Consider the following 21944-nt stretch of genomic DNA (forward strand, 5'->3'; position numbering starts at 1 on the left):
ACACACAATGGCAAAGGAGATTCAGTGTTAACTGGTTCAAGACATTAGAGAAGAAAGAAAAAACACCTACGCAACTAAAGGAACTACAGATAATCATGCTGACTCTGAAAATCAGTCTGAGCATCACGGGCTAGGTCTAAATACGCAACTTAACTTGAAAGTGACATCAGAAAAGCTTGTCAGACTGCAGAAAGAATGAAAAACAGTGATGTGCAAAACACAGTATTATGTGGCAATGTCCAGATGCACCTACTGCACAGTTCTGAAAACCCTAATCTAAAAGTATGTTTTGCAGTACCAGAAGAGTGGAAATCCACAGAAGGTGGCACAAAGAAGAAGTCCTGGGAAAAATCTTTGGCATTAATAAGACATCAAGATTGTTGGCAACTATTTTAGAGAGGTGAAAAAGAGGGAAAAGAATCTCTGACAGAAAAAGGGTAACCCAGGGACTTCTCCCTACTCATGTAACCAAGGCAACTTCATTGAGACTAAGAATCTCAATAATAAATGCTAGTAAAACAAATTCTGAGTCTGGAGGATTTTAAACACATCTCTGATATTTTACACATTAGGGCAAAAACTATATGGGACACAAGGGCAATTGCTTTTACAACTGCTTTTTAAAATTATTATTCATTTGTTTGTTCAATAGATGAGCCTTGACTTAGAATAAATATGAGTATCAGTGTGCCTCCTATGTTTAGTATAAATTTCATTTGAGTATTTTTCACTCATTTTTCAAATCTCATAGATGCAGACTCAGCACAGAGCACTTCATCTATCTCCCTTGTGCAGATCATGATTATGTATCTGCTGCATCCATAAACAGCAACAGTCTGTGGTAGGCAGGTGATGAACAGGAAGAGAAGCCAAATACTGTCAATGCTGTGGACACCAAACTGCAATCTGGAATTATTCAGCCTGTATCCTTACACTGCACAGGTTTGAATAAAAGCAAGAGAGGGTGCCAAAGGAAAATTAGCAGTTCAGACAATCCTTTCCCTTTCCCTGCATTCTGCCTCGCCTTACTTAATACAGCTCCCTGTGTTATTTGTCTGCTGTCTTGCTGACACGAAAATTTCCAGAAAAGGCAGTTTGATTGGAGCAAGTGAGCAGTTCACTTCCTTCAAATTCACTTCTATACTAGCTACAGAAATAACATTCATAATTCCACAGTAATTCTATCCTTTCAATACTCCCCTTTCAAGGAATGTAGAGAATCCAGGTCCTCCTTCCCAGGCACGTGCATTTTAATGCAGGACATGCCTCAACAGAAGGAGGTACCTGAACTTGTTAACCCATGAAAATGGTGCCTTTTGTTCCAAATATCAGCTTTGAATGGAAACGTGTATGTTTGAGGTACTACTTGTATGTGCTGCTGCGCTACGATGATGTGACAACCATGTTCAAGACCACTGTGGGAAACACAGATGGAACTACTTGGGATTACAGCTGGTGGGGTTCAATGGGAACTCTTCAAACCAAACAGTCTGAGCATGCCTGAGCATGGCAGAGCAGCCCAGAGCTTGACAGCAATTTATCACTCAGGTCATCCTGCTATGAAGTTTTTCTTTGGATTTCCTTTCATACAGTTCTTTCCTTATTTCTTTCCAGCATGTATTAGGCAACAAGTTCTGTCCTGCCTTATAACTTTCTCCCTTCAGTAGATGATAATGCATTTTACTGGGCTTCCAAATAACAGCCACCTTATTTTTCCAGATACATTTTCCGGGAGCCCTTGGAGGGAAATTTTCCTTTTTTTTACTAACATCATCTGCACGTTGTTTTGTGTGGATAAATTGCTCAATGTACACACTAAAAAAAAATCCTATTAAAACTTTCATGAGACAGACACAATGAAGTTTGTTGTCTAAAAACAGATACCATCTTCCACAGTCCAGCCTTGCAAGAAAATCCTGTTTATTTCCTCCTCTGAACTGGAGCTTTATTTGGTCATAGCCACTGAACCATTAATAGCTCTCTAGGCACCTCCAGAACTGGATTGTGGATCTGGGCTTTAGTGGAGAGATCTAATTAACAACAGATATTTGGCAGTAAAAAGAAAATAAACTGACACATCCTTTAGAGACATTCTTCAGAGAAGGTTCCTTTCTTAAGCCTGAACTTTGAATTATAGTCTTTAACCTTCAGGAGAAGATTTCTACTCTTTGCAGTGTAAGTCACTTCCTCTCAAGTCTGTAACACTCTGTGTGACTAGTCCTCGAGGCTTGCAGTGAGAGTCTCCTTTTCCCTTTGGTCCATGAGTGAGTGGCTGTTGGGAGGTCTTGTAAGACTAGGGCTGTGCATAGTGCCTGATCATTACTGTGCTAACTCAGCTTTACTTACTTTGATCATGGACATCTGCTGACTCAGTTCATATTTTAAAAAGTGTTTTAAAAAATTGTGGAGTGTTCAAGACAATGGATAATTCTCTGCTACCACAATTTGTAATGCAATAATGATAATCCACAGGTACAGAGCTAGGCATTAAGTTTTCACTCATTCCAGTTCACAATACGCAAATATTTTTGTAGAAAACACAACATTAAATTATGTCTCTAAGAATCTCACTGCTGACACCAGTGAGGTCAAGATTTCACCTTTTACCTTTCATAAATGCTCCATTGAGTTGTTAGACTGCCAGAAGGACACTCATGTCCATGTGTCAGAAATGTTGTAATCTTAAGTCCGTTGTAAGAGGAGCATCCTGGATAACTTCGTATGCTTAAAAAATATCACCTTCTCTCAACTCTTAAAAAACCCTAAGCCAACAGAAATTGCTAGGAAATAGAAACACTACATTTGTCACAGCTCTTAAATCATCCTGCACTGACTGTGTCAGCTCTCCTTTCAGACACAAGAGTTTCATTCAGCAGTTCAATTTCCAAGTACAGTCACTTGTCTAAGTGTCTGCTCAGGGGAAAGAAACACCTGTTGAAGAAATAAGATCAGTTTATAGTGTGCTCTTAGCACTGCACCAGAACTATGACTGCCAAAAACCAAATCTATGCTTACTGGACAATTAAGCTTTAATTTATTTTTTTAATATATATATTTTTTTTCCTGTATACCTTTGGCATTTCAGTGGGTTCATTTGTATAGTCTGGAATCACTTTTCAGTTTATGGTGTGATATTTACCTTCTCCAAGTGTCCTCTGCAGCAAGTCATGTTTTGCTTGAAGTTTTGTGATGAGATTACTACCTTCCATATATTCTCTGAATTTCTGTAGAGATGCAGATCAAGCTATTACTATGTATGGCACATAAATCCCAGGAACTTCTGCATAATGTTTACTTCAGGTATTTGGCCTGTATCACATGAATGAGGAAGTAACCAACATACCATGAAATAGAACTGCTCTGTTTCCTGCTGGTTAGCTCTTCTTTTTGCAATACTGGGCTTACTCAGGTATGTCTCAGAGACTGTTGACTTCACAGACTCTGTTGAGCGACTGTGCTGGAAACACTCTGACACATCATAGTCTTCAATGGTGACCATATCTTGTATTGTCTGCAGGGTAGCCTCTGTTGTTTTTTTAACCTGATGTTAAAAAAAGCACAGTTTGCCAAATGTAAGATAAATATATGTCAGAACAGCAAAGCAGGAAAGCTCTTTACTCAAAACAATTCTCTGGCACACTCCTGCAAACAAGCTGGTGTATAAATGTGAAAATTCAGGTGTACCATAGGAGGTATCTAGGTAACAGGAGAATGACACAGTTAGGTTTCCTGTTTAGTTATCTGTTTTACCATGGTCCAGTCCACAAATACAGATATACTCTTGTGTTGACTGTATAGCACTATCAAGCATTTGTTTCCTGAAATTAGAATTGAAATGTGACATCGTTTGATTATGGTACTCAATCTGGGAGGCAACAGAAATGATACACTCCTCTGGAGAGTCAACTCTCCCAAGCGTGGCCAATGTGCTTTATTGATTATGTACGTCCAAGGATCTGGCTGCCAGAACAACATGTTCTTCCAAGATAAAAGTCTGTCACACCGCTCTGCAGAGTGCGATGGAGAGGAGCAGTGCAGCTTAGGCTGCAGAACTGGCATACACAGCTGCAAGAGGGGGCTGAAGAATGAACAATTTATACCAGCCTCACAGCATTCCCTATGAGCTATGGAGCACCATTGTCACAGTGTAAACCAGAGCATGGAGGCCATGGAATAGGGGATAAGGTGTTTCCACATTGCAATAAAGTAACCGGCAAGATTCACAAGGATGTTCTTTGCCTCCCCGTTCTACTTTGTCAGAGTCTCTCTAGTAGAGTCAACTTAACCAAATAATGCACAATTCTACACACATCCCCAGTGTAGGCAAATATCCTTTCCATGCTTGGCAACATGATTTCTCCCCTTATCCTCTTGCACTTCAATTTACAGAAATAAAAAATATTTCCCCTTCCTTTTGTCTTCGTTACCTTGAGATACTTTATGAATTCAAGACAACTGTACTTGTGTCATGGACATTCATTCTTTGTTCTGGGCATTTAGCACATAACAGAGAATGGGAAAAACTGGAATCCTGAAAACTTACAGTAAAGTACACAAATAAATTGAATTATCCCTATGTTTTAATTTAGGAACAGATCCTCATTTAAACTGAGGGCCCTTAAACACTGCCTTGAATGGGATAAAAGTGCAGTTTATACCTACTGGGAGACCTCTCTGCTGCCAGGGCCAGGGAAAAAGAACAGCGTAGCTTTTCTATATTTTATCAAAAAATGCATTTTTAATTTTTTATTATTATTATTTTTTACTAGGAGAGCTGTTCCCATCACAAGCATTCAGTACTTGTGTTTATAAATCGCTGCAGCTGAGAGCATAAGAGATTTTGACTCATCTACCACAAAAGACAGTCCAAATTCCTTTGTACAACAGAAGCAGCAATTTGGGGACTGGACAGAAAGTGGTCATGGAAAATGGTAACAATGCTCCATGGCTTTCTGCCACAAAACTTTACAAATATGTGCTCTAATAATTTTACACTGAAGCATCTGCAAAACTCAGTAATGTGAAAGTATGGATAGATGAAAGATGAAGTTTTCAAACCTCTAGAAAGCAGACAAGGATGTACCTTAGCGTAATTGCCAGTATTTGATTTTTAAAATTAAAACAGCTCATTGAGACTGAAGTCATTTCAGGGTCATTTACATGCTTTTGACAAAGTAGAAAACACAGCATCTTCCTGAAAACAGTGTTCAATGCACAGCTCTTGTAGACACAGATCTTACCTCCTCATTTTCGATTTTGAGTGTGGCCAATCGGGACTGCAGTTGCTGATACCTAAGCATAAGCTCTGCTTGCACAGGTTGCTGGGCAGTGACTTGACAAACCTAAGGAAGAACCAAAAAGAGCTGTAAGATACTAGGAATTAAAAATAAAACCACAACAAAACAGTAAATAGTCTTTGGTTGCTCTCTTTAAAATTACGTGAACTCCTACCAAAGCTATTAAAACTTGATAAAGCAGAAAATAAAATGTGTCCATTTAAATTTTAAGTCTTTCTGTGCTACAAGGTGTGGAACTATGTACTGCATCTTATTACTACAGAGCACAGCCTTGTTGTATCATCTATCACACAAAAATGCAAACCCTGGAGTTACCTTCAGATAAAAGATTCACACAGGTGATTCTGCATTCTGCTTTGCCACTGCCCTTTGCCATCAAACTGGCAAAACAGGCCACAGCTGGGGTACCCTGTATTACTGAAATCTCCAGATGATAAAATGGGGGAAGAAGAAAGGGAAAAGGCTGTATTTCAGTGCAGAGAAGCTCTGCAGCTGCTCTCAAATAGCACCTGCAAGCTCAGTTATGGGTGAGGAGAGTAGTGAAGATGTAAAGCCACTACTTACAACAGTCCTGGGCTGACCACAGGCTGGCCAGCATATCTGTAGCAATGTCATGAGTAATATAGAATATAATAACACACAACAGTTTTTACCTGAGAACTCTGAAGGAACTCAGAACAATGCTGCCACTTCTGCTAAATGTTATTGCTGATCCATTTGCTTTTGGGTAACAATAACAACTTCTACCAAGCTCTTTGTAAACAGGGATAAATTCTCTGTCTTGGTATATAGAAACAGAAACAGCCACCATGGGGATACTTGTGAGTATACAGACCTCATCACCCATATGAGACTGGAACTCAAATTTCATTGGTGGACAAAAAGCAGTGGGGTACATTTCCATGAACCTCTGCTTGTCACTTCTTGGTTCCAAGCTGTCAACTGCGTTTTCAATGATGTCTAAGCCCTCATGCCTGGAAGTTTCAAGGTTGTACTCTGCAGAAAGGTACGTTCTGAGGGCTCTGTTCAGACTTGCATGGTATCCAAGATCGCAACACTAGACACACAATAAAAGGAAAACAAATTAAAAAGGATAAACACCATTCCAATATCTCAAGCCACAAATCAAGACTAAAATTTTCTCAACTTCTTCTGTCTTTGCAATAGTTCACAAAATAACTTCTAAATCAAAATATGATACTGAGGTCAAGACCAAGTATTTAGTATCCCTATTCTGTTGCAAAGATTAAAGGAGAGTTTTAGAAAGGGATCAACTGTACATGCATGGCAATGTATTTGCATTTGTTTATCAGACACAGATGTGCAGTCGCTGTATTTAGTTAGAAAGGTCTGGGACTCCAAACACAAGTGGGCTTTTCCGTATTATTGTCACATGTAACTCTCAGATGATCTCTTAAAACCCACCCTGATATAACTCTACCATATAAGTCAATGCCAGCACCAAACCTAAAATGAAGCAATTCCTGTTTGCCATGTCTGTGCCAAACAAACCCACCCACAGTAGCCTTTAGCATTAGTGACCAATCTAAGACATTTTTGGATGCAACAAGAATGGTTTCACGCCCTTTCCCCTGATAGTGAACATGCATTTAATGTAATTTACCTTATTTCCCACGCTCAGACAGAGCCAGCAATGCACATCATGTTACTAAATCCAGAAAGCCACAAATTTATGTATTTTTTTCTAGGGGTGAGAATAACACTGGAATGTAATTGAAACCTAATTGGTAGAACATAAAGCCCTGTTTGTTCTTGAATTTTAAACATCCTTGGTTTGCATTATTCATGATTGCTTAACACTTTAGAGGAACAGCTGACTATATCTTTTATATGTCACAGCAGCAATGTAGCAAGTGATTGTTCCCCTAATTTTTTCCCGACGTTACAAAGTGTGGGGAATTGTGCATCTTCCCTCCCCCCCCATAAGACTAAACAAAACACCTTTCAAGCCAGCAAAGCAAGAGTGGTGTCTTTTAGCTGATTTAGCCAAGGACAGACTGGAACAGGCCTCTTGCTCTACCAGGGAAGTCCACAGCAAGAAAAGAGCATAAGGGTCATGGTAAGTGGCAGCAAAACGGACAAGAGGTTAAAGCCTCTGACAGAGCACGTACCCAGCCAGTGCTAATTGGCTAATTTGAGCAGTGGTACTTTCTCGAACAGTGATTTCTGGTCTATAAAAGAGGGCAAGTTCTGCAGGCCCCCTCCGCCTGCCCGGGGACAGACCCTGCTGCGGGACCAGAAGCCCCCGGAACCCCAGCCCCGCGGCCCGGAGGAGCCGAGGGGGGCACCTGTGCCCGCTCCGCGGGGAGCCGGACCGCTCCCGAGGGATCGCTGCCCGCCGGAGCCTGCCCGGCTTGAGCTGCCCCAGCCTGACACCGGAGCCAAACCGGGCCGGAGCCGCAGCCGCACCCGCAGCGGACCGGAGCCGCAGCTGCAGCCAAACCGGACCGGAACCGCAGCTGCCCGCCCGGCCCGCCCTGGCGCTCTGCCCGGCTACTGGAGCCCGGCGCGACTCACAGAGGAGCCGCGTCCGCCTGCCTGCCTGGTGCTGGGGGGTCATCCCTGGCACCGGGAACCCCTACGGACCTGCTGCCGAGCCCTGCCGCTGGAAAAGAAGCCGCATCCCAGGAACCACTCGCTACGGAAGGGTAAACGCTCCCTTCCCTCCCACTCTGTAACTTTCCTGCCTGGCTCAACTCCTACCCTTTCACTCCATTGATTCCACACCTCCCCCTCGCAGTGTACATTTAATAAGACCATAGTACCTTTGAATTATTTTCCTGATATGTACCTAGCCTACCTCTCCTGAACCTTGGTCCCTCAGTTTGTATTAACCCTTAATCAACCTGTTGATTGGCAAGCTAAGCGTTGGTCTCGGTGACAATCTGTGAGCGTGGTGAGGACGGGTATTCTAAAATACTCTAAAACACGGTCCCGCAGCGGCCGTTCCTCTGTCAGAGGCGAACGCCACGTGTGGCCCTCGGGTCCATTCACAAACCCTCCCCGCTGGGGTGGGTGGGGGAGTCACAGAAGCCCCTGACAGCTGGTACCCCTGGCATCGGCTGGGGACACAGGTAAACAGTACAGATGTATCGCAAACCTGTCACCCCAATAACGGCACATCCGTCTTCTGCCAGCTGCACCCAAAGCAATGCCCTGCATTCAGAGAAATCTGTCCCAGTGAGAGCCCAGTGCCTGGCTAGGGACAGTGCCAGGTAGCTCACTGCTTTAGGGCATCCCTCAGCCCCCAGCTGCCCATCCTGGGTGCCCACCCATATTTTAAAATCATCCTTCCCTGCAGTGCTAAGTGATAAGCAAAGTACTAAGCAAATTAAGCGATGCAGTTTGGTAGAGAAGCAACCTGAATTCAGTCTGCTGTGGGCTACATTTACATGCATGCCTCCCTCACAGCTACTGCAAACCTGTAGGACTCATGGCATCATGTTCCTCTTCATTTCCTCTTACTTATTTGAAAAAGGAGAGAAAAGAAGAGAGGGAGACAGAGCGACATATAGATGCACACACTGCATGGGAAAGAGTTTTAACTCTGTGCAGAAGAGAAAGAAACCCTTCAGAGCTTGCCTTAAGTGACTACTGATCAAACTGCTCTCTGTAATCTGACAATAGACGGCTCTTTTATTCACAACAAAACTTCCAGAAAGACGAAGCTTTCAGTCCTAGTGAGTCCTCCAGGTAGTTATTGCAGGTAGGACACTGGCTCTCCAAAAACCAGTTGCTGAACCATTTGAAGAAAACAGAACAAAGATGCCATGCTCAGTCAAACACACATAGCTGAACCTCTCCCTTTTGCTTTTATGGAATGGCAATTTGTGTTACGCTTACTAAAACAGATACTGAACTTTTATACTAAAGCACATCCATATTTCAAAGACCTCCAGCCAAAAAAAGTTGTTTCTAAAAGGAAAAGTCTCTTGGTGTTTTTCTCTTGTGCTGTGTCAAATCAGATCTCATATTTAATTCACTATCTTAGATGAAAAAGACAGTCTGAAAGTGCTGATAAGAAAGTGGATCAGGACAGCTGCTTTATTTCTGTGCATTAGTTTCAGAGAGACCTCATGGAAGATTAAACTGAGAGAAAATGAGAAATAGAGGGCAGTGCCAGGTTTAGCATGGCCAACTATCCATGTATTATAAATCTATAGGCATCTAGAGCCTGAATTTTGGCTCTAGAGGATTAATCCGAGTATTAATAGAAAGCTTATTGATTTACAGTTGGAGCTCTGTGGATTTCTGATCCAACTTTTTTGCAAGTTGTAATATAAGATTGCAGCCTTTATGCTGTTACAGTACCAAGAACTTATTAGTTTAACCCTTTATCTACTCAGTAACTATCACCTTGATAATCTTTTGCAGGTGATGACAGCTGAACAGGGTAACAAATATGGCCTGTCAGCCAAGAAGGATTCTTCAAGTGAAGAATACCCTGCCAGACTAAGGCATTTTCTTTCAGTGCCAATGCCAGCAGAGCAAACAAGAACTAAATCCAGTGCCTAAACTAATACCTTTCCACCAGAAGCTCTTTGATTGGAATTTAAAATACCTGAATTTTGAATTTTGCTTCAATGATTTAAGTAAAAATAGAATTTGTATGAGTAAAGTTGTTTTTTAAAAGCAAAAATGAACACTCAGACATCACAACTCTTACTTCTATCAGACCACAGTTCACTTTCTCCAAAATTTGGAGACAAAGCTCATTTTAAATAAGGAATGGCTCTGTCACAGTATCAGCTCCTGGCTACTCAGAAACAAGAGTACTGTTTTAATTTGCTAGTACTAGTGATGGTTTAGAAAGAGAGTTATCTGTAATGGAGATGGCACTTCAGGTATTTGTTCATTGCTAAGACTAAAAAATTAAGGTACTGCTAAACTGTTGCCCCCACCATGTCCTGTCTGACCATGCTTGGAAAAAAACCCCAATTTGTCTGATGTTGCAAAAAAGTACATAGCACAGAATCATAGAATGGTTTGGGTGGGAAGGGACCTTGAAGATCGTCTAGTTCCAACCCCCCTGCTTGGGCAGGGATGCCTCCCACTAGACCAGGCTGCTCAGAGCCCCATCCATCTGTTCTTGAACACTTCCAGGGATGGGGCTTCCACAACTTCTCTGCATATATGTGTGCAGATACACACATACATGCCTATATACCCGACTTTCATGAAAAATCTATAGATACATAGAAAGATTTGTTCAAAGTTCAAGTGAGCAACCACACTGTTAGCCAAAATAAACATAAATCTCTGAGGCTCATGAATCAGCCCACCAAAGCTACAGCCTGGAGGGCTAATGAGATCTTCTATCAGTCTATGAGCTAGAGAGATGAGATGCCAATTGGTGCAGCAAGACATGAAGATGAGAAATGAGATGATGAAGTCATAGTCTATGAGTTTTATTGCATTTCTGGATTCTTAAAGACTTTTGATTGGGAAAAGTGTAGAGAAATGAGTGATGCATTCGGGATATGTGTGAAAAATTAATTTTGTAATTTGCATTTTATTATTATTTGGAATTAAATCTGAAGCAGTCTCAAGAGCATTTACTGTCTTTATTGCTCCCCAGAGTATAGTTAGACTTGAACAAAACAAAATGCAGTGCTCAGCACAGAGCTTTAACCAAACAAGCAAGCTGCTCTTCATTTCATTTCAGGAATAATAATAAAATTCTAATGCCAATGGAGAGAGAAATTAATAAAAAAAAAGAGCCTTAACGTCTGAATAAGTCACTTTCTAATCATCCTGTTACACGGACCTCAACATTCAAATCAAAGGGATCTGGCTGTACTTACAATGAGAACTTATGTAATAAAGATTGTGATTTGCACACACTCTAGCCTAGTTTTAAACTCAGTTCTATGAATGATTAACAAAGAACCTTCACAGAATAAATTAAGTTCATAATAGCTAAATGTTCCCTAACCTTCCAACCATCCAAAGCATGCAGACTGCAATTAGAGATTCAGAAACTCTATTCCAAGGAACACCAACACATGAATATTTTATTTATTCTAGGAACAGAACTAGAGTCAAATTGTAAGGTCCCTACCTTCCTTTTATACTTGGATAAATCTAATAAACTCAATTGCATGGAAATATTCCAGTAAATGAGGAAGATTTTGTGCCATATGTACAGATTTGGTACTAGGAGTCAGAATAGCAGAGGTGTGTACTCTGCTGCTCCTCTGAAACCCACAATCTTGAAAAAAAATAATTCTACATACTAGATAAAACTTATTTCATTAAGCCAAAACAACAATCGTTGCTACTTTTTACTTAATACAAATAATAAAAAAACCCAACTAATTATGTTCTCAACTTGAACTAGATCCTACTGTGTAGTCAGGAGAGAAGAAATATTCAACAGAAAATTCAAATTCCTCAAGCACAAGACGCACAGGACAGAAATATACTGTGCATATGAAATCCTTTTTATCCTTCCACTTCTTTGCAAAGGCTGGTCCCAAACCTCAGCTCACTAAATGCATTAAAACATTCAGCTAAGACTCCAGCAGTATTTTTATCTTGCTTTATCTCGCCTTTATCACAAGAGCTTAAGATAAACAACACATCATCATTTAAAATTAGAATCTCAGAGCTTTGTTAATGAAATGAAGGAGCTGAACAGTTCAGACCAAGTTCAGATGAGGAACTGCAATTTAGGATTTTCCATATGAGCCTCACAAATCAAGATGCAGTAGAATCCAAATTAAACACGCTATGAAGGTTTTTTTTCTTTTTTTTTTTTTTTGGTAAAAAAAGATAATAAACCCACAACTCTTTACAATCTTTTTAGGAAAAATAGATTTAAAGGTTCATTGCATTACTTCATGTTTTTATCCCATTTTTATCAGATACATTTTTTAGTAATGTAGGAAACACTCAGTTTCACTTATGGGTAACACCAATAGCTCAAAGACATCTAAATCTTTTCCATGACAACTGGAATTCAGACACAGAGGAGAAGTAATTCTGTTCTGCACAGGCAAAGAGAGAGCTCAGGCAAGCACAGAAAGACAGGCAGACAGATGGGGACAAAGTAGAGAGGGCAAAGAATGAAACTTTCACTGGTCTGAAAGCTCAAAATTGTACCATTACATTAATAGATTTACAAAATGAGATAAGTCTGGGCTGTTGCAACATATGGTCAGTGGGAAGCATGTCTCACATTCCAATGATATAACCCCAAAATCTTGCCAAGACTCTTGCATTTATGAAAAGCATTTCCTTTGTCAAGCAGTAAACACTCTGTCTAGATACTGATGCTTTCACAGCATATTCTGATTAAATACAAATGTCTGACAGACACTTCATTTAAACAAGCTCACAACTGGATTAAATTGGCCCAGAAGCAAATTCTGGTTGCACATGTTTACAGCCTGCTCTTACAAAACAGTGATGCACAGGGCAGCTAGACTCTCCGTTTAAATTCCTCAAGGAAGAGTCATTTCGAAAGCCATTTTGCCAAAAGAATGTTATTGTCTGTGTTGGCCCATGGCTTGGAAAAAGCCACACAAAGTAGGTATCACTTTCCTGCATGGCGAAATACTGTAGAATGTATATTTCTATTAAAAACTAAAGGTCAGAAAGCTCTAGTCTGCATGGTTGTGTAAAGATCTTCTCAAACCATAACTCTAAAGACTGTTGTCTTCGTGTATATGTATATAGACAGAGCTTCAATCTCTGCATGTGAATGTTATTTACTATTGTAAATGACATATGCTATGGTTTTAAGTAGAAAGTATATTAAATATGTAGCATTTCATATGGGTCACAGAGATGCATCTACTGACTAACACTACATTGCTGGTGAATAAATAAACTTGAGCTTGTTTTTGCGTCCTCCAAATTTTCTCTATCAAATATGTGCTCAGCTTGTGAAGAGAGTGGGACATGACAGAGAGTGGAATCCCTCCATATAATCTAAAAATGTCAATATTACAGGTTCAAGAGAACAAATGCTAGTACAACTCAACATCGGTGTACAATTTCATTTTCCTAGGTTGTTCTCACAGGAACAACTAAATGAAAATCAGTAACAATTCTCTTGACAGTACAGAGCACAAGATTGATTGTGTCTGTTCTGAAAACTACATGAAATAAGAGTAAGAAGCAGTATGTATTTGGTTCAATGACTCAATGAATGAAAGTAAATGACCTTGAAGACATGAAGGAAATAATCTTACATTGAGTTAAAATACTGTTAATAAGAATACCACTTAAGCAGCTTATCTTGGAAAAAATATTTGTACCCCAGAAATCCTTTTATAGTACAAAATGGAAATGTTTACCTTTTTGTGTTACTCCTGTCATACTTTCTCTTGCCACATGGGGAGAAGACAATGTTCTAACTTTAAAGGAATGGGTTCAGCATCTTATTGGCACTTTATTTTGTGAAATACAAAGCTGAAAGGAAAATCTGCTGTATACCATACAATGTTATAAATTAAAGCAAATTGTAGGCAACCCATCTGACTTATGTATTCCCTTTGAAAATGAAAAAAAGAAGAAAAGCATTATTCCTGGACAGAATAAACACAGAACCAAATGTGCCAATACTCACATCAATTAAATCCGAAAGATCATGAATATAATACTTGAAAACAGAAGCATTGGTTGCTTCAAGGGTGAGCAAGTATTCATTACGGGCTTTAATAGATTTCAGCTTGTTTTCAGAATATTTTGCTTGACGCTAGGAAAAAAAGATTGTATATTAATGTATTGGAATTCACTTTTGATATGTAGTAAAACTGGTAACAATTCAAATACATATTCCTTTAGCAAGAAGAAATCTTGGCTGCCAGCCTGTTATGCACATAACAAATAGAATACAAAGTGATAACTTAGAATTTTGTTTCAAATACGACAAACCATATAGTAAGAATTACACTGGGAATAAAGTATTCCCCTCTCAGAAATGCAATTAAGCCAAGTTATCTATAACCCACTGCTAGTTTATTATGTGTACCTTGTTTAATTTTATTTCCCAGCTGGACTTCTCTGTCTAATACCATGCTAAAGAACATCAGAAATGCATTGAATTGACTTCAAATGAAGCTAAATAAAAGGACTATTTACTTTTTCCTTCATTTTTTCAATCTTTTTCACAGAGCTTCGTCTCTGGTGCCTTTCTTCTAGTCGAATGTGAAAAACAGGGTCTCCTGACCTTCCAATCTGTTTTTCTTCTTGCTTCTCTGCCTCCTTCAGTTTGCTTTCTGCACTGATGCTCTCTGCATGATACATGTGGTATGTTTTCATGACCTGCAGAAGACAGTGTCAAAGGGGAGTTAGGACAAAATGAAAATACAAAGGTATCTAGAGAAAAATCACAGGGTCTTTGAGTAAAACATTGTCTTATAAACTTGGAGGTTGGATAAATTTTTTTTGCAACTGAGATTGAGGATTTATAGATGAATTTTTACATTTTTTTTCTATATAAAATTCTGAATGTTCAGAGTGCTTTACCAAGCAGTATGAATAAAGAGATGATGGAGAAGTAGTAATGTAAGCGTGTGAAACTGCTTCTCATGCTGCCTCATTTCTGCTCAGAAAGGCCTTGCATCACCTGGAATGTGATGGGCAGAAGAGCAGCAAGTTATCAAACATTTCTGTTGGTGATTTTTTTTTTCATTGCTCTGATAGGAAAGAGCAAAATTCTTCTTATTAAACATCAGGATTCCTGTCTTTGAATGAAAACATGAAACAATAAACAATAAAACCAAATCCACGTCAGTGCCATATCTATCTGACTTCTTCACGTTAAGGGCATGGCTGTGGAAATCAAATGTTTGAAAGCAGGACTCCTTCAGCACCGAGGAAAGGGGAAGGAAGCAGAGGCAACAGGAAGCTGCTGTCTGGGAGCACATTCCCAGCCAGCTGAAGGGCTGTCCATAGCCTGGAAAGAAGTGTCTCCCAGCTGCGCAGACAGCAGATTGGGCATGATCTCAAACCAGGTAAGAGCTGGAGAAGGGGTCACCTGATAAGTAAGTTGTGAAGATGTCTTCCCCATAGCACCCCAGTTAATACCATTATCTTCCCCCTACACATAGGATGGCTCTGCAGCCAAGACAGTTTGGGCTGCCAGCCTGCAACCACCTTTGCACAGCCCAGAGAGAGGGAGAGGGACTGGTTCAGCCCAGCCCTCCCCTTCTTCAAGCAAGAAAAGCCTCATCTCGAATACTGTGTAGTGGGCAGCAAACAACCACAAACCATCGGCCTCTGGTGGAGAGGGCTGTCTCTGCCCACCTCCAGCATAGAAAGCCTCTTTCCACCTTCCCCAGGCTTTTTTGTTGTTCCATTTTCATTTTGTTGTCTTAAGTTTCAAGCAAGGAACAAAGCACGAAGGCATCTGCAGGCAGCCAGCGGCCTCTCTTCTTCACAGGGTGCCAGAGTGCTCTCTCCAGCAGATGTTATCTTTGGGCTGACACCATGCAAGCCATTTCCATTTCCTCTGAAGGACACAGCCAGGGAGGAATCAAATGGGCTGCTGCTCCCTCAGCAGAGCTTTGTGTGACCCTTGGAGAAGACAGACTAGTTTGGGGAGCTGCCTTGAAATATTCCGTAGGGAGAGGAGTAGTTAGGCCAGCCTATGGAGCACCTACGGAGTGGCAGCTATAGAGGTGACACTAAAGCTAGACAGTGCAAATTTGCTGCAGTGTGGCTTAGTGTGGATCGACACAAACCAACCACAGAGCATGTCAGGGGACAGTTGAACAGATGCATATTGAAAGTCTTGTGCCACAGAAAGAAGGAAGCCTTCAGTGAGCTGCAGTTTTGCATAACCTTGTATGTTATGCATATGTTATAGGCCCTCACTGTGTATGCCACTATTTAATACTGCTGTGCTGTTGACACAACTGAAATAGGATTATTAAAAACGAAAACAGTCAACTCTTTGTTAACTTCCTGTAGTAAAGTAAAACAGTTGGACACATGCATCAAAAAGAGTGTGTTTTATTTTTAAAAACGTAAGTTTACAGCTCTCTTCTGGAAAAAAAACCCATGCTGCCAGGAGCAGGGCTCAATGTCACTGCTGCTGTTGCTATTTCACAGTCACGCTCTGAGGCCCGGCCAGAGAGGAGCCCTCCCTGCCCCAGCACTGCCCACACCCGCCAGAACAGCTGCTGCCCAGGCAGCTCGCAGCCCACAGGGACCAGGAAAAATCATGAAGACAAAACAAACCAAGCTGGGAAGAGAAGGCAAGCCCACAGAGCCAAGATCTGCATGGTCCTCAGCTTAACCAAATGGCATGTTCAGCTCCTTATGTCCTGCACTGTTACCAAAGGCATTTCTAAAGTCATTGACAAACTGTACCCTGGGAATCTGACTCCTGTAGCCACGTGGAAAGAATTACTGAAAAGAGAAGAAAGGCACTTCTTAAATAAATTATTTATAATACAAACTTAAGAAGCATAGAAAGTGATATGGTCCTATTAAAAATAATGGGAAAAGGTTGTGCCCTTCTTTTTTTGCCTTTTTAATAATTTTTTAGTTCTTCTTTAAAGAAGCCTACAGGTATTTGCCTTTTTTTTTTTTTTAATCTTTTATCCTGTGTCCTCTCCAGAGGCTTTTTAGCTGGTGGGACAAGGCTAACTTATGTCTTACCACTCAGGAAAGTGATTTTTGTTTCTACTTTCTCCGTTTTTTTGCCTGCGAAGAGGCAACAATAATATCTCAGTTTCCTAACGGCACCTCTCAAAGCATCTGACTACAGCGGTGAAGCAAGGATTTGCTCTGCTTGACAAAAGCAGGAAGCATTGACATTTTTGAAGCATTTTTTCAGAGTACCATGTAGCCCAGTGGACCAGGCATAAATGTGCTTCTGCAGCAGCTAAGACATTTCAGCTTGCCTCCCTGCCAAGTGAAGGACTACATGTGTATCACTAGCAGCTCCCACCAAGAGGCTCAGATGCCTCCACGCTGACTCTGTTAACCTCATAGCACTGAGGAGTACTTCCTCTCACTGCCTGCTTACAGCACATGCTGCTGCATCCAGAGTGTCTCACTGAAAGTCTAATTTTGTGCGAGGACGATGGGGAGCTCATAGTCTATATGGAGAACCAAAAAGGCTACCTGAAATCCATGTTCTTCCAACAAACTCTGCACAAGTTCTTGGTACGTAAGATAAATGGAAAAAGAAGGCCTCCCTTTGGCAGGATACTAAGGGCTGGACAATAGTCAGAGCCTGCCCTACCCAAGCTATGCTAGTTTAGAAATCAATACAGACTATGTACGGAGCAGTGATCAGCCTATGCATTTGACTCCTGTCCAGTCTATTATGTTGGTAACATTACTTGTCTCATGCACTAGTGACATCATTATTTTGCATGCCACTGGGGACAGCTGACAGCTCCAGCCTTTTTCATGATTTGTCAATGTTTTTTAGGAGCCCATATTGCAGCAGCTAAACTTAACTTGAGAAAGCATTAGATAGACACGTATGTTAAATAAATAACAAGCTGGAGAGTTGGCTTCCAAGTATTTCAGTGCACGCTTCCTCAACAAATTAGCTTAGAATTTACATGCTAAGTTGCATATATGACTCTTTCCCTTAACATCATACTCCCTGGAGTTTTTAAAAGACTGTTTGATACTGTAAAAGACAATAACAGACATGCCTAATTCTTGTAACTAGGCTCACTTTATGAATCTGATGAAATACGCAATACTGCTTTTTAAATGTCCACCAAACTGTTGAACAATAGACTATCCTGTGAGAGTATCCATCACTGGACTGACTTTAATTAGTCCCCAAAGTGCTTATCGATCAGCCATCAAGTATGCACTGAAAAGAGAGAGCAAGGCTGCAATTTTGCAGATGCTGAACTATCATCATGACATACTCTGCACTTCTTTGCTTGTAGAACAAGCATTGTTAAATGCATATTAGCCCCTTTCTAAAACTAAAACATGAGTTTATCTCCTATTAATTTAGCAGGTTTAATCTGCAGATCCAGTGATGTAAAACACAGATTTATGTCAGATAACTAAGTCAGACTACAAGCAGATGAAAAAGATGATGCTACAAAACTATGTACTCTCCCACTTGTAGGTGACAGACTGTTCACTCATTTATATGTCTCGTTTGGTGTGCTAAATCTTCAGCATCATTCTTAAGAGCTCAGCAAGTAGGCTTAGGGCAGAAGATAGCACTTATTACAGGGAGGGGCACATTAGAGTAAAACTAGATTTTATTTAAACACGCAATTGTTATCTGGGCAAATCCATCAACAAGACTAATTAGCGCAGGATTTCTGTGGGCTGCAAGTGAAGAACATTCCTGTAGCAAGGTGCTGGCTTTCCTCTTCTACACACATCATTTTTTTCTAGAAAGATTCTTAACCCAACATACTAAAACTACAAAGATAAACTAGATTGGAATTACCATGTGTTACCATGTGCTTTATTTTTGTAATAAAACTGCACAACTGAGAGCTTTTCCATAGTGAAACGGGCATTTAATGGAACAGTAGTTCATCCCTGTTGCAATTACCATGTTTGAAGTGTTTCAGAATTGTCTCTGCTAAGTTGTGAGTTTTTATTAGAAGGTGGAGTTGCAAGGGATTCATTAAATCAGGTTAGCTAGTACTGTCCCCAAGAAATAAGTAAAATCTTATGGCAATTTTACTACATCTGTGGCCTCCAGCAGTTAAGTAGGCTCAGTATTAGCTATTTTCAGCATTCTGTTCGCTTCTAAACCAACCTCTGATGTGGTTCCTAGAATTGTCACTAATACATAACTACCAATACAGAATTACTGATTTCACTTTCTGAGATCTCTGGGGTACTACAACGAATTCGAGTTAACTTTTCCATAGAGAATCCAGATTCTGTGTTATTTCAGCAAAGAAAAAAGAAAATCTGGCAGCAGTTACCTTGAGAAATTAAACAATCAAGATATGTAAAGAGTAAGATAAAGCAATGTAAAATGCAGGCAGCACAGCAGCCCTGTCTTACTTATATTGTTTGCTTTGGACTGTCCCTTTTTTATTTTTCTGAAAGCCTTACATTTGTATTGCTTGTAAAAAGCGTGGTGCCAGCAGGAGTAATGAAGAAAGCCAAGTGGGAGACATGAAGATGCATTTTTATGATGTGTATCACTTTTCTTCACCATTCACCCTCATCCTTACTACCAGAATAGCTCTGTATTTTTAGCAAACTTGTCCTCTGATTGATCCCCCCCGACTCCTTTAAAGGTCATTTATGAATATGCCCTGACGCCTAAATAAATCCAGTTGAGACCTGCCTTCATTGTAAGAAAAGACTCTGCCTACCTTCTGTTTCCTACCATTCCCAATCACTCAGACATTTCTGTCATATCCCAGTATTTGATCTGATAATACAAGATACCTTAGTTTTCCAGATAAATGGAAGAAGAGTTTGACCAGGGAACTCCCTCTGTTGCAAAGATGAGCTGCTGTAAAATAAATAATCCTTTGCCTCTTTAAATCAACATGCGAGAAGGTTTTTAAATCTCTCAGTTCACAACAAAACACCAACCTAAACCTCCTGCTGTGTTCAGTTTGATCAAGTTGCCTGTAATTGTCAGGAACTAACCTCTGCTCTGTGGCCCCACGCAACTAACTGGGCTCCTTCTTCCCCAGCTCCAACCCCTGAAAAGGCACACCTCGCTCCAGTTTCAACAGCTTATATCCTTAAGTAAAACATGGGTCTAATTACTAGTCTGCATTGGCTGAAAGCACAATAGGGAGAGAGGAGTAAGTGAGGAATGCAGCAGCTGGGATGCTGCAGACCTGAAAAAAACGACCAGCTGGTACAGCCAAGGAGAAGCCATCAATAATTAAAAAGTACTCGCCACACAATTTACTGAACTTGCAAAGACACAGACTGAGGCTCAGCTATTCAACTGTTTGTAGCATGATGTTTTGAGTCTTAAATTTAAGAATCGGTGCATAAAAATACTGAGAAATGAAAATATGTAGTCACAATTCTCTGGTAATTTCTTTTCTTGTCTTAGAAAAGTTTATTCTTTGCAAAATCTACAGTGCTGCTTACTGGCTTGTTGGATAAAAAAAACATCAAACCAAATGGACACAACTCCCAAACTACAGCCTGTTTTAGATCTGGCCCTATGAACACGTTAAAAAGGATTTCCTGAGGCAGAAATGCAAGACCAGATTTTCAGAGATGGGTCACAAAGTCATCTTTTTTTTCTCTCACCTTCTATGGTACAGAATACTAGGACATTTTTGTCATGACCTGAAGAAAAGTCAGTTGTTATTCTGATATTTAAGCTGTATAGTACTCATCCATTTAAAATATTTAGACCAAATCAGTAGCAATGCCTTTAAACATTCAATTTATTCTGGATCATTCTAGAGAAACTGCTTCAAGATACCTGGTGCTCAAGAAGTCTGAAAGCAGGTGTAGTGAACCCTCAGGTCTGGCCGGCATGTTAGAGATGGGTGGGTAGAGCCTCTTATAACTTTGTTTTGAAACAAGCATTTAATCTAGCCCTTCACCCCACAGCATTATGGAAATCCAGGTGAGTAATGTCTTAAACCTTGTCAGTGGAGCAAACAACATGTTTGCTTGAAAGAGCTACTGTGAAGCTGCTACTGTATGTGCCTGAATTCATTTGCCTAAGGAACCCACTCCTCACCTGAGAAGTTCAAGAAGTAAAAAATGAAACATGCAAATTTGTTACATCAACTATACACCTATGCCTCAGCGTAAACACTTCTTACTGTTTTATCTTTCACTGATTTTATTTCTCTTATCTCACTCTCTTCAACACACTTTCATGTACAACTGTTTTTTTATTTCTGAAGGGTGATCTTAATTTACAAACTTTTGTTGTAAGATAATGAGTGATGATAGGATGTAAACAAATTATTAAGCCCTTTTCCATACACACCCTCTGTTCACTAAAAGCTCTGATACTTTCCCCTCACTCAAAGGTTTTAGAGGTATTTAAACCCCAATAAGGCTTCACATTTTAATAGCTATACTTCATGAACATACCATTCCCTAAAAAACCCTGGAACTGAGTAATAGGAACAGATTTCAATATTAGTATTATATTATTCACTGACTTGAAATTAATTTGCTTTATTTTGGGCACAGAGATTTATCTCACAGTAGTAAGACTCATTTTTTTTTCTTTCCATAAATCACAGGGCAAAGAGGAAGATGACTTCTCCTTTTTTTAAGTGGCTGAAAAACACACCTCCCAGATTTTAAAATTATAAATATTTGTTTTGGTAAGGCCACTGTGATCTTATTCTGTAAACAGTAAATGTCACACAGAATTAAAAACCTGTGCATGAAGTTTCCATGAAGTACAGATATCTGTCTACCTTTATGTAGACAAGCACATATATTACACAGATATGCTAAAGATGCAATGAGTGGAACTGATGTTATTCTGCACCACATGGTCACTTTACTAAGCATGGGCTGTATCTAGCTAAAGATGCAATTCCTTTGCAAACAATGAAAAGCTGGACAATGGAGTTAAGACTGTAGATAATTTCATCTGAAACAGATCTTTCCATATTAGTTTTCCAGTGCCTATAACTGGAACTTGGATGGCAAGCTAAGGTATTTGTACCTTCACTGCAGATGCCTGAGAAATGAATAGGTTCCATCCCA

At 40.1% G+C, this 21944-nt stretch overlaps 1 protein-coding gene across 2 annotated transcripts in view; it reads right to left on the bottom strand.

The window, feature by feature from the left end:
- The window catches only part of SRGAP1 (SLIT-ROBO Rho GTPase activating protein 1), a 141308-nt gene that overhangs the window by 37518 nt on the left and 81846 nt on the right, over window positions 1–21944 (bottom strand). For both annotated transcript variants that reach the window (XM_051633294.1, XM_051633302.1), the window contains exons 5-10: window positions 14409–14591; window positions 13894–14022; window positions 6133–6354; window positions 5241–5342; window positions 3344–3541; window positions 3140–3224 (exon numbers count right to left, since the gene is read on the bottom strand). In XM_051633294.1, coding sequence (XP_051489254.1) covers window positions 3140–3224; window positions 3344–3541; window positions 5241–5342; window positions 6133–6354; window positions 13894–14022; window positions 14409–14591 — 919 coding nt within the window. The remainder of the gene's footprint in view (window positions 1–3139; window positions 3225–3343; window positions 3542–5240; window positions 5343–6132; window positions 6355–13893; window positions 14023–14408; window positions 14592–21944) is intronic.

This window comes from Apus apus, chromosome 1 (assembly GCF_020740795.1).
Source record: "Apus apus isolate bApuApu2 chromosome 1, bApuApu2.pri.cur, whole genome shotgun sequence".
Taxonomy (NCBI): Eukaryota; Metazoa; Chordata; class Aves; order Apodiformes; family Apodidae; genus Apus; species Apus apus.